Source organism: Lycium ferocissimum, chromosome 1, assembly GCF_029784015.1.
Source record: "Lycium ferocissimum isolate CSIRO_LF1 chromosome 1, AGI_CSIRO_Lferr_CH_V1, whole genome shotgun sequence".
Taxonomy (NCBI): domain Eukaryota; kingdom Viridiplantae; phylum Streptophyta; class Magnoliopsida; order Solanales; family Solanaceae; genus Lycium; species Lycium ferocissimum.
Genome location: NC_081342.1, coordinates 20,223,859 through 20,237,543, shown reverse-complemented (window position 1 = coordinate 20,237,543; position 13,685 = coordinate 20,223,859). Strand labels below are relative to the sequence as shown.

The 13,685-nt window shown below is 35.3% G+C and overlaps 1 protein-coding gene across 1 annotated transcript; it reads left to right on the top strand.

Moving 5' to 3' along the window:
• The first annotated feature begins 8,878 nt into the window (after nt 1–8,878).
• LOC132051870 (dynamin-related protein 4C-like) lies at nt 8,879–11,265 on the top strand. The gene has a single exon (XM_059443123.1). It carries the CDS (start codon nt 8,964–8,966, stop codon nt 11,016–11,018), a length of 2,055 nt encoding a protein of 684 aa, XP_059299106.1. The 5' UTR covers nt 8,879–8,963; the 3' UTR covers nt 11,019–11,265.
• Nucleotides 11,266–13,685: the final 2,420 nt, after the last annotated feature.

Below are 13,685 nucleotides of genomic sequence, written 5' to 3'. Positions count from 1 at the left end.
TTTCTTTTTTAGGCTATTCCAAGTAGTGATCTAGTTACTGACATTAGTGAGGGAGAAAGGATGGATAGAGGGGTTAGAATATTGAGCCACGTAGTTCCAGAACTGGTTACTAATATAACATTCAAAGAATATGGGGTTGACATCCTCTGGTCGTTGTCCACAAGAGGCACAAACATGGTTAATATCTAGGCCTAAGTGAAGGTGGGAGGCTGTTGGCAGCCTATTATAGTTGAGGAGCCGGAAGAAATACTTGATTTTATTAGGGACTTTCGGTTTCCAAATCTCCTTAAAGCTCATAAAGAGACCAATGGTACTAATATCTAGATCAGTTTGGTTATCAAGCATTTTGTAGGTTGAACTAGAACTAAACTTACCATTGCTAGTGAGTTTCTAATGACTAGGGTCCTCCTCAGTACTATAGGGGTTAATGTAGGTGTTGGTTATCCTCTCCTTGATGTCATTAGTAAGTTCAAAGGAGAGGTTTGTTAGATGCCAAGTTCTATTGTGATAAAGGTCACAGACTTTTTTATGTTCCTCTTCCCTAGTCAAAGGTCCCTGAATAACTTCTCTAAGGCTAGGGCTATGGGGAATCCAGTTATCATGCCAGAGATTGACTGTATTGCCTTTGTTAATCACCCATTGAGTGGCTTTCGTACAGTTTTTGTACCCATCCAAAATGTTTTTCCAAGTTCTAGAAGAGTGCCTAATGAGGTTAGGTCTGCAATGCTTGGCAATAAGGGTAGAGGCCCAAAGGGCATCAGGTTTATTTAGGAGTCTCCAGTTTAGGCTGGTAAGGTTTGTTTTATTCTTAACTTCAGCCTTTTGAATGCCCAGTCCCTCAATTGCTTTAGGCTTGGTTACAGTTTGTTAACCTATTATATGCAGCTTCTTTTTCTCATCAGTGGTTCCCCAGATGAAGTTTCTTTGAAGTCTATTAATCTGTTTGGTGATTTTTGTTGGGAGATTAATGTATTGCATAACATGATTAGGGATGCTACTAAGGCAGGCCTTGGTGAGGACAGTTCTACTTGCTACGTTAAGAAATTTAGTTTTCCATCCAGCTAATCTAGCCTTTAGATTGTCCAGGATAAATTGGAAGTCTGCATTACAAGGTTTATCGTGGAGGATGGGAAAGCCAAGATACTTGCCAAAGTGGTTACTAGTTTTGATAGACATATAATTGGAAAGGGCATCTTTCTCCTCTGGAATGCAATTCTTGGAAAAGACTACCCTGGATTTGGCATGGTTTATCTTTTGGCCAGAGGTAGAGCTAAATCTATTAAGGGTAGACATGATAGTATGGCAGTTTTTGTAATTAGCTCTAGAAGACAAGGTAGATCATCAGCAAAAAATAGGTGGGAAAGTTTGGGACCTTGTCTGCTAATGGAGATGGGATTCTAGTTAAGGATATCTACTTCATAATTGATACTTCTAGCTAACCTTTCCATGCACAGGATAAAAACTTGTCCAATGCCCCTAGACGGCTTAAAGAAGTTAGTCCTTCCTCCATTTACTAGGACAAAGATGGAGGAGGTGGAGACACAAGACAGTATAAGGTTTGTGAGTTTGGGAGAAAAGTTAAAGAAGTGCAGAGTGTCTTTTATAAAAGCCCATTCCAGTCTATCAAAGGCCTTTTCTAGATCAATTTTAAGGGCCATATTAGCATGCTAACCTTTCATATTCCTAAAATGGCTAATATATTCTTGGACAATAATAGCATTGTCTACTGCCCTTCTACCAGTAACGAAGCTTGCTTGGGTGGGTCCTATGATATTAGGAAGCAGAGGTTTTATTTTATGGATAATGATCTTGGTGATAATCTTATACTAAGTGTTACAAAGTCCAATGGGCCTATAGTTTTTAAGGGTTGCAGCATTAGCAGTTTTAGAAATTAGGCAAAGGTAAGTAGTGTTTAGTTCCTCTTTCATGGTATTGGTTAGGAACACTTATTTGCAGAACATAGTTAGAGGCATGTGAATATCATCCCAAAATTTATGGTAGAAAAAAGGATGAAGACCATCTGGTCTAGGGGCTTTGAAAGGTTTAAAGGAATAGACAGCATGTTTAATTTCTTCATCTCACAAAGGCCTATTAAGGATGATCCTATCAGTCTCAGATAAACAACCTCTAATAGAAGGGTTGGAATTAAGAAGTCTGTTAGCATAGAGATGATTAGTGGTGTACAGATCCTAGTAAAAACTAGTGATAGATCTTTTAATGGCAGTGGTGTCTTGAATCCAGTTGCCTATATTATCTTTAAGAGCTAGAATCATATTCCTCCTTCTTCTGTTAAGAGTAGAGGTGTGGAAGAACCTGGTGTTGGAGTCTCCTTCTTTTAACCAAGAGATTCTAGATTTAAGCCTCCAAAACTCAGCCTCCTGTCTTAGGATCCCATTATACTCACTTTGGAGGATGGTTTCTAGGTTTTGGAGATAGGTATTGTAAGTGTAATTCCTAGATTTTTTTATGCCCTCAAGTCTAGCTAGGAGGTGTCTCTTTTAATGGAAGATATTGCCAAAAACCTCTTTATTCGAAAGGGTGACCCTATGCTTAAAGGAGGCAGTGTCTCTGGTAAGGTCTTGGGAATGTTGGAAGCTTTCTTTGACTAGATGTCCAAAGTTAGAGTGTTGACACCACACGGATTCTAGTCTAAATGGTTTATCATTGGGGTTCAGATGAGGGTTAGTAAGTTTAATTTGGATAGGGCAGTGGTCAGAATGGGTTCTAGGAAGGTGAGTGACAGTAGCATCAGGATAGAATTGAAGCCACTCATCATTGGCAAAGCATCTATCTAGCCTTTCTAGAATGAGGTTCTGCCTATTCCTATATCTCTTATTGGTCCATGTATAACGACTACCTTTGAAGCCTAGGTCTACTAGCTTACAATGGTTTATACATCTCCAAAAATAGTTAGCTCTATTGTTATTAATATGGTTACCACTAAATTTATCAGAAGCTCGAAGGATCTCATTAAAGTCCCCACCTATTAGCCAGGGACCATTAATGTTATTAGAAAAGGTGCAGAGTTGTTCCCAAAGGAGCTTCCTATCATTCATAGTATTACTAGCATAGATAACACTAAAGTACCAAAGCTGGTTAAGATTATTTACCTTAACAATGGCATGAATACTTTGGTTGGTGATAGAGAGGTCTTCCATTTTTAAGTAGTCATCCTTCCATAGGATGACTAGGCCACCTGAATTCTCCACAGCTGGGCTTTGCATCACAGAGTTAAAACCAAGTTGCTGAGCTATGTGCTTATGCTCAGTCATTTTAGTCTCAAGAAGAACAAGCATATCAGGTCTGTGCAGTCCTATCATGGCAAAGCAGTGCCTTCTAAATTCAAGGTTGTTGGCTCCTTTGGCATTCCAGATAATAAAATTCACAAGATTAAACTTTTGTGGTTTTGGGGTTTCCCTCCTTACCCCCTTCCCTTTCCCTGATGAGGTGATGGTAGTCCATAGGGTCTCTTTGGTCAGAGGAGCTAGTGTTGGGTTTAGGACCACTGCAAAATCCCCTATCCTGCTGTCTACTGGGAATTTCAGGCCATCCCAAACTTTAGTAAGCGCCTAGGGTCATCACAATCAGCATCTCCCTTCTTGGACCCTTGAACTCCACCATATGGAGATCTTCCAGGGTGATTGCTGATGATTTTGGCACATGCATGGAGGTGAGCATTGCCTCCAGGTCTATGTTCTGAGCGCTTAAGGATTGGAGTGTAATGTTTTGGGGGGTGGAGATTTCTGAGCTCTGAGTAGTTGTGGTCACTGATGTTGAATCCATTTGCATGGTGTCCTGGGGGAGTGGTGGAGTCTAGGATACAAAGGATGGGGGTAGAGGCGGTAGTAACTAATCCACAGATGGGAAGAAAGGAAAGGATTGGGTCACATTTGACATTATGGTTGAGATAAGGTGTGCATGCATTTCCTCTGGGATTGTTTAGCTTATGATTTAGAGCAGGTTCTGCATCCAGAAATTGTGGCCATAGTTGGCCATGCCATTGTTCAGTCCCTGAGTGTTCATGTGGGCTAAGAAGCGTGCATCCTTTAGAATTAGCAGTACGTCTCTCCCTTCCACCTGAACATTCAGGGCCATGGAGCTTCCCTGAAGACCCATCTCTAGCCATGAGGCGGGGAGATAGTCTGGGGATGGTGGAGCAGTGATAAACACTAGGGGAAGTGAGCTCTCTACCATTAATGTTATCAGAGATAGTGGGGGTAAATTTCTGGGTAAGGGAACTACTAGCAGTATCAAGAGTAATATTAGGATAAATTTGCCTTTGGAAGTTTGAAAGGCTTGGTGTCTTATAAGGATGAGTAGTATTTTTTGAAACCAGTCCAGCATTAATTACCGACTCCTTGTTAGAGGTTTTTGTACTCATGTCCACCCCAGTGAAATGATTAGTGTCGGGTGGACGTGTGAAATCCTTCCTTGGATATACCAAATCCGCTGCATGGGCATTCATATTAGTGGTTAGGGGGAAATGGGGAAATATTTCAGATGAAGGGAGAATATTGTTTACCTTGGTACTATTGAGGTTTTGTTCTGATTGGCTAGAAGAGTCATTTGACTTAAATGAGTTATCCAGGTTCCCCTTTTTCTGTTGTGGCCCATCATTGATCTGAAAAGCGGTTTCTTATAAAACCATTTTTGGGCCTTGGTAATTCTGCTCTCCTTCCTATTTCTTCCCACCTTTTACTTGGTTCCTTAGAGTGGTTTTATTCCTACCCGAGTGGGCCTTGGGGGATTGGGCTTGTGCCACTTCCTTTACCTGACCAAAATTAAAAACAGAAGTAGTAAATACAGGCTGGACATTGCTATGTTGGGCCACATTAATCGGCCCAATGTCAGATGGGTCTTCCATTACTGGGTGGATTTCGTTTGTAAAAACGAATTGGGCTTTGGGGTTAGCTATCGCCCCTTTACCCTTGCCGGAGTTTGGCCGTTCCTTGTAGGAAAATAAATTGGGGTGTGGAAGCTTACCAGAGGTACCCTCTTGGGTATTAACCTGTACCTTCTTACCTCTTTGTTGCTGGCTTACCATCTCAACCTGTGGTTCATTCCTTCCTTGTTTACTATTTTGCGAGTAGTTTGGTTAAGCAAGTTATCAAAAATAGTTTCTTCTTTCATTTTAGCTGTCGTTTTAGTTCTTCACGTCCATTAAAAAATAAATGAATAATAAGTTACCTTATTTGTTAGATGATTTTTTAGAATAAAATAGTATTAAAAAGGACGATTAAGTGTTTAAGAGTATAGTTGAAAATAATTAACAACTTTTATTTTGAATTGCTAAATTGATAATTATATTGAGACAAATTTTCTAAACTAAAAATAACAACTAAAATGGGACGGAAGAAGTACTTTGCAAAAGCCAAAATACTCTTAGATGGGCACTTCTTTTTTTTGTAATCCATTTAATTGGTTAGAAAGATATGCTTAGTTAATCAAAATGAGTTTTCCCATGTTTGATGTTTTAAATTTTTGATTAATTTTTTCATTTTTTACAAAAGATAGTTCTCCATAGCTGATCACTTGCAAATTTGAACAGATAAGTTTATATGTACAAAAGTTATTGAAAAAGTCTTATCGCATATAAACCTTTGTAAAAAATGGCCTATTAAAACTATTGTCAGACTTCTAGATCAAGTATATTGTGCCTATTTTGTTATCTGTAAAGCCACTAATCTTCATATAATGTTGTCATAGCTAAATTTTAATAGTTTAGTAGACAAATCCACCTCAAAATTTATCTATTAAAATAGTTCTCATTAGATAAATGAATCAGTATTCCATGTTTATGTTTCATTATTTAATGCTCAATTATGTTAACCTCATATGATTATACAGTAGCTAATACTATAATCAATAATTTTTCTATAGGGAAAAGGGTCAAAAATACCCCTCTACTTTGGAAAAATGGCTAAATATATCCTCCGAACTTATTTTGGGTCAAAAATACCCCTCTCATCCTTAAAGTTTTCAAATATACCCCTGTCTTGACGGAAATTATCCCCCCCAAAAATAACCGAAATCATTTTTGAAACCGTTCAAGTCATTTAAACCCGACCCAACTAAATAATAACCCATAAGATCCCTTTATTCCCCCAATTCCCTCAAACTTCAAACCTACGTATTGGAGGAATAAGGGGATTTTATAGGTTATTATTTAGTTGGGTCGGGTTTAAATGATGGAGTGGGTTTCAAAAATGATTTAAGTTATTTTGGGGGATAATTTCCGTCAAGACAGGGGTATATTTGAAAACTTTAAGGATGGGAGGGATATTTTTGACCCAAAATAAGTTTGGAGGATATTTTTAGCCCTTTTTCCAAAGTAGAGGGGTATTTTTGACCCTTTTCCCTTTTCTATATACTAAATTAAAAATTCGACAATAAATATAATACTGTAAATATTATTAATCAACTTATTCTTAGTTAAATATAATTTATGTTTAATTTGCTTGTAAATCAAATAATTTTTAAATGCTTCATAATGAGGAACCTGCTTTAGTGTATCAATTGACTACATGTACTCGAAATTCAAATGAAGAAAAAGTAATATTTGACTGTTAAAAACTGTCAAGGGTCGTAATGAACTGATAAATATTTATCTATCATTAATTCGAAGGTTTGAATTCTGAATATAAAGTCGCTTTTAATAGAAAATATTTTACTTAATAATGAAGCTTTCTAACACGAATAAAAATTAATTGACTTTAAAGTGGAAACCGAACATCAAATGAAAAAACAAAAGAAAATGTGAGTGTCAAAATTATTGGAGCACGGGCAAACGTAATCTAGTACTATAAGATAAGCTTGAAATAAAGGAACCTCTCCACTCTTTTCTTTTTCCAATAACCAATGGATAAATTGTCCTTGCCATTCAACTTTTGTTCGTACTGTCTATTCATTTTCATTATTAACACCCTCCTAGAAAAAAGAACAGAGGAAAAGCTCTTTGTTTTGTTGTATTCTTTCGAAGCTTTTCTCTCTTTCTTGGAGGTTAAGTTTCACCAGTAAAGGCCAACAAGGAGCAAAGGCACTTTCGGAAGACGACTTTTGTTGCAAACCCTTTTTAAACTTTATCTTAGTTAAAAATGGTGAAATTCACCCCAATGTATCGGATAAATTGCGAATTTGTAATTATATCCTCTTTCTACCTATTGCTTTTATTTAATCTACACAATTTATGACATTAGCTACTTGAAAAGTAAAGATTCATGCAATGGACCCAATTAGTTTGGACTTGATACGTAGTAATATATGGTTGTTGTCTTACAATTTATGAAATTCATTCCTAATACCAGTTCCTACTAAAAAAAATTAAAAAATTCACATGCTTAGCGGGGCTGAACATTGCCGTTGTATCACCTAAACTACAAACAAATAGAATTATACATTGCTTGTTTACAGAAAACTTCTAATCCGATATCTAGAGGTCTTTTTCCAGGCATAGCTATCTGAAGTTTACTAATCCAACTAAGAGCCCGTGTGGATTGGCTTATAAGTTGTTTTTTCGAATTTTTTTTTGAGTGTTTATAGTGAACATAAGCTATGTTACGCTTAAAATAAGCCTAAAAAAATAATTTGACCCGTTTAGCTTAATTTATCTAAAGTAATTATAAAATTTAAAAATAATAGATAAAAAATTTAAAAAAATAAATTGAAATTTATCCCAACTTTTTTTTTTTTTTTTTTTTTTTTAAACTTATAAGCTGATAAGCTCCTTTTTTTTAAGCTCATCCAAACAAGCTCTAAGTTGAATTTGTATAGAGTAGCTCACTAAATGTTTCTTAGGAAAAAGTTGTCGGTTTGAAGCAGCAAATATGTAATGCTGCTCTCTTTTGCATCATGATTCATGAGCACTTCTTCCAATGAACAGAGTCGAATCCAATATCTGGAATATCTTTCTCCAGAAAATGAAAACCAGAAAAAGAATTCAGAAACCAATCAAACGAGGTTGCGTCCAATACGAGAAAATCAGAGAAAAAATTAATCACAGGACGAGTTATAGTCTGGTGATTCTCTTTTTTTTTCTTTTTTTTTCTTTTGTCCTTTCTGAAACACCTATGCATTCATTTCATTAGAAAAGAAAGCCTAAAAAGGTATAGCTTTCTTCAGTCAAAAGTAAGATTCTCAAAGCCACTCTCATGTACGGATGATTTGTCTTACTGTCTAAGAACACCTTCTTTTTTGTTTTTGTTTTTATTGCACAGTAGATATCCAGTAGAAATTAATTCTGTAAAACTGTATAATTTCATATTAGTCACTCAACTTTATCAACTGTCATAGAAAAATTAAAAAACTAATTAAAGAAGTTATTATCTCAGTCCTAATTTATGTGATACATTTTTTTTAATTTATTTAAAAAATATATATATTTTTTTATTTGATAACAATTTAATTTTAGCCTTTACCTTTTATACTTAACGAGATAATCTATAACCACATAAATATTTTTAATTTATTTTAGATAATAAAATTCAAAAATCTTTCTTTATTTTTTAAACTTTATACCCAATTAAATTATATCACATAAATTGAGAAGGAAGGAGTAGTATTTTGTTTGCCTGTCAAACCAAATAGCATACAAGAAGTACACGGCAATGTTTGGTACGCCAATCAAGTTATTCCGAGATTATATTCCTGGAATTATTATGTTTGGACTAATTTATCTCACCCAGGAGGTGAGATAAAATTAAAACAACTCTTACAGAATAAGGTGGGATATCCGAAATAAAATTTGACATTAAATTTATATTTTATTTAGTAAAAGATATGAGGAAACTATAAAAATAATTCCAAACTTAATATCCCACCTTATTTCGCGTACAAACTACCCCTACATGTTTTAGCTCACAATCCTAAGAGCCCCCTTTAAGTTCTTTATAATCTCATCACCACCACTACCATTTTCAGCTCTGAAAGAAACCTTCAAAACTATTTCTGCTTACAATCAAGAAAGTATGGCCTACCAAATCGCCGATGGCTTCTTTTCTGATGAAGAAAGTCCAATTGATTCAATTGCAGTTGCTGATCCAAAACCTCTTGCAGTAGTAGCAGCACCAACAGCTTGTGGTGTTCATCCTCCCATTGTTGCATCCTTCAATGATAGAATCCGTCCTCTCCTCGACTGTGTAGACAAACTCCGCCACATTAACATCATGCAAGAAGGTATCCAGCTTCCGACCATCGTAGTGGTAGGTGATCAATCTTCTGGAAAGTCCAGTGTCCTCGAATCTCTTGCTGGAATCAGCCTTCCTAGAGGACAAGGCATTTGCACCAGGGTCCCCCTTATCATGAGGCTGCAGAATGATCCAAACATCACTGAACCACTACTTCACTTGGAGTACAATGGAAAGTCACTCCCTGTTGATGAAGTTGCCATTGCTGATTCTATCATTCGTGCTACTGATGAGATTGCTGGCCATGGTAAGGGCATATCTAACAACCCTTTAACACTTGTAGTGAAAAAGAATGGTGTGCCCGACTTGACCATGGTGGATTTGCCTGGCATCACTAGAGTTGCTGTACAAGGACAACCTGAAGACATTTATGAACAAATTTATGATATTATAATGAAATATATAGCTCCTGAGGAAAGTATAATCTTAAATGTTTTATCAGCTACTGTTGATTTCCCTACTTGTGAGTCCATTAGGATGTCTCAAAAGATGGACAAAAGCGGAGAAAGGACTCTGGCTGTTGTGACCAAGGCTGACAAAGCCCCTGAAGGGCTGCTTGAGAAGGTTACTGCGGATGAAGTGAACATAGGGCTCGGCTATGTTTGTGTGAGGAATAGAATTGGGAACGAGTCTTATGAAGAAGCCAGGAGTGATGAGGCAAGGCTTTTTTCAACTCATCCACTTTTATCCAAGATTGATAAATCCATGGTTGGCGTTCCAGTTCTGGCACAAAAGCTGGTGCGTATTCAAGCAACCATCATTTCAAAATGCTTGCCTGAAATTGTGAGGAAGATCAATGACAAACTTGCTGCCAATCTTGCCGAACTCAGCAGGCTTCCTCCGCATCTAACTTCTGTGGCTGAAGCTATGACGGCATTTATGCGCATTCTGAGTTCATCCAAGGATTCATTAAAGAAAATTCTTCTAAGTGGGGAGTTTGATGAGTACCCGGAAGAAAACGAACTGCACTGCACAGCTAGACTGGTTGAAATGCTTGATCAATACTCTAATGAGCTACATTCCAAGAAATTTGAGAAAATGGAGGACTTCTTGATGGAAGAGATCATGGTTTTACAGGAAACGAAAGGGATTGGATTACCAAACTTCCTTCCTCGGGCCGTTTTCCTCAATGTTTTGCAGAAAAAAGTAAAGGAAATTGCTGCCTCTCCAGAGGATTTTGTGGGAAAACTGTGGAATTACTTAGAGCGAGTTGTTATCAAAGTTCTGATGTATCATTGTGATAACTATCCGCAGCTTCAGTCTTCCACTAGAAGGGCAGCCCAGAACTTGATTGCCAAGAAGAAGAATGAATCAGTTGATTGGGTAAGGGAAATCACCGGGATGGAAAAGCTGACTGATTACACTTGTAATCCTGACTATTTAGCGACTTACAGTAAGTTCATGGCTCAACAACACATGTTCATGGAGATAATGAATGATCCTGGGAAGTGCTCCGAGATAAACCTTGAAGGAGTAGGAGTAATCAATGTTGGTCATTTGAGGAAGCATCTAGATGTGGTGCAGCAGGCTTTCGATTTGAAGATGAGAATGATGGCCTATTGGAAAATAGTGCTAATGAGGCTGGTGGATTCTATGGCCTTGCACATAATGTTCAGCATTCGGAACATGATTAACAAGGAAATGGAAGACGAGATTGTTCAGGATCTGATGGCACCTCATGGTGGTGGAATTGAGAGAATGCTTGATGAGTCGCCTTTAGTTGCTGAGAAACGCAAGAGGCTCAAAAAGAGTGCCAAGCTGCTCAAGGAGTCCAAAGAGGTGGTGGCCAATATCATGGACAGGATTTCACTTCATGCTGATCAGGAAAGGGACTAGATTAATACGTGCTACTCATGATCAGGACACTCTGTTCCTATTCAGCCAATGTTCCTTTCCAGTTTATCTCCTAATATCGAACTACTAGTACTACGCTTTGGTTTTGTAAAATGCCTATAGGCTCCTAGGGAAGTATTTAACTACCTGGTACTATATTAGGAATTGAAGTGTCTACGGTCCTGCCTGCTTGTGTGTAGTTATTGTCTTCCTAGCTATTAGCTAAATGCAAATCAAGTTTCTGTCTTCATATTTGCCTTAAGTGAAACTGTTTTAAGCTTAAGTTCATGTTGCTTTTCTTTTCTCTGAAGAGTGTTTACTATCTGATCCCTTTTTCCTGCAAATTTTACGTCCATTGGCTATGTTTTGGATCTGAAATTATCATATTTCGGAATAGAGGTAGTAAAGGTCCTGTGACTCACACTCTTCAATCGTCCATCCCATGTTCCGGTCATGAGCAAGAATGCATAGAGTGCTAATGGTAATGGAACAACAAAGGGACCGTGAAAATTGCAAAGTTAAATCTGTTAGATAAATGAGATAGTCATTAATTTAATATTTTTTATTTTGATATTTTGTTTAGTTTGTAAAGGAATGGTGGTCATGTTTTTGTGAAATATGTCTAGTAAAAAAAGACAATAGTAGTTGGATAAGTAAGTTGTCCTACTAACTTTTTGAAGTGTCTTTAGGAGTCATTTGGACATGATTTGAGATCATGAGAGGACATGCAATTTGAAATTTTTATGTTGTATTTTTTTTACAGATATAAAAATTTCGTAAGTTGTGAAAACTATTAAAAAAATTTAATTTTTATACAATTTTATCAAATAAGTAAATCACAGTTTATAATAAAATTAATACACTACTAGAAGGCCTTTCTAAAAAATAAAACATCAATTGATCAATTTTTAATTTAATAAAAAAGAAAATTTTAACATGAATACTAATGTAATTACTCTTTAATATAATATTTTCACATGGTACATACATAAATAATGATTGGTAGAAATTAATGAGGTTGGTAAATGGTTGGTGAGAGTAATTGTTAAAAATATTTATGAACTTATAAGTCTTTTTTTTATAAAATATAAACTTATGAGTCAAGTTTTACAAAATTTTAAAATTATAATTTGAAATCTCAAATCATATCTTTTTGGATGATTTGTGAGATGAAATTATAAAATAAAATCACATGTCCAAATATTAATTTCATTTTATGACTTGAAATCATGAAATAAAATGTATGTCCAAATGCCTACTTACTATTACTATTATATATAAGAAGGAATATGCAAGCTGGCTGCTACTGTCCTTTCCTTTACCTCTCTCACTTTTAACACTCAGTCAATTGATCAATTTCATGTGGGGACCTGCAGTCTATTTCATGTGGGGACTGCAGTTGTTTGTGAATCTTTCCTAGCCCCCAAGTCCCTCAAATTTATATTGTATTTAGTTTAAAACAAATAGTTTTATATAATCGAAAAAAAATTAATAGCTATTTTTTTATTCTTTCAAATTTATCTTATTTAGATAAATAAATTTTTACATAATCAATGAATTATATTAAATTAAGATTATTTAATTAAGGATAATTTAGTGAAAACGCTTCCTACTCTCTGAGCATATATAAAAACACCATATCATATGAATCAGAGGGAGTATTAGATTACCCTTTAAAATATTTATCATTATATATATTGGTAAAATTTAGGTAACTGTGGAGCCACATTTTAACACTAATTACTCTCTCTTCATTTCAACTTATGTGACACTTATCACCAAAAGTTAATTTGACTAAACTTTGAAGCTAAATTAAATTAGATCAATTTAATATTTTAAATTAAGATATTTAAAAACTATACAAAAAGTACTACTCCTTCGTCCCAACTTAAGTGTCTTAATTTAACTAGGCACATAGTTTAAAAAATAAAGAGATTTCTAAATTTTGTGATCCTAAATTAAAGATGTGTATAATGTACTAAACTATACTTAGAATCTTGTGGTTATGAATTTTCAACTTACCTAATATAGAAATAGGCACTCTTTTTTAAACTGATCAAAAAGGAAAGTAAGATACTTAAATGAGGATTAATATTTTTAAACATAAATTATATATGAAGAACTAAAATGATTCTTGAGGTTCATTTAATGAATTTAGTTTTTTCCTTAACTTTGTCTAAAATTAAGCTTAAATCACCACATTTAAGTAAATACAAACCCCTGCGGCATGAAATATCACGAGTGAGATTAAAATTTAATAAATACCAAAAAAAAGTCTATTCTATCTATAAATAAAGAAACTATATACTCACAAAGTCATAAAAATGTCAATATTTTTCATTTTGCGATTTTCACCGAGTTGTAATTATTTTATATAATTTAGATCATGTTACTTTACAAATTGTCGAGTCGCTTGTATCTATTTAGTATTTGATATTTCTCCTGCCAAACTTCCTCCCTCATAAATAATTTTTGTTAATAGTTATGAAGACTTTTTAACAATACATGTTTAACATGCCACTGAATCATATTAATTATGCAGTAAAAAGATATGATACAAATTGTACTTCTTTAATTATAATATTATTTCCTCCATTTCACTTTTGTCTGTCTGGTTTTGAATTAACACGAAGTTTAAGAAGACTTTTGAAATTTTGTTGTCTTAAACTA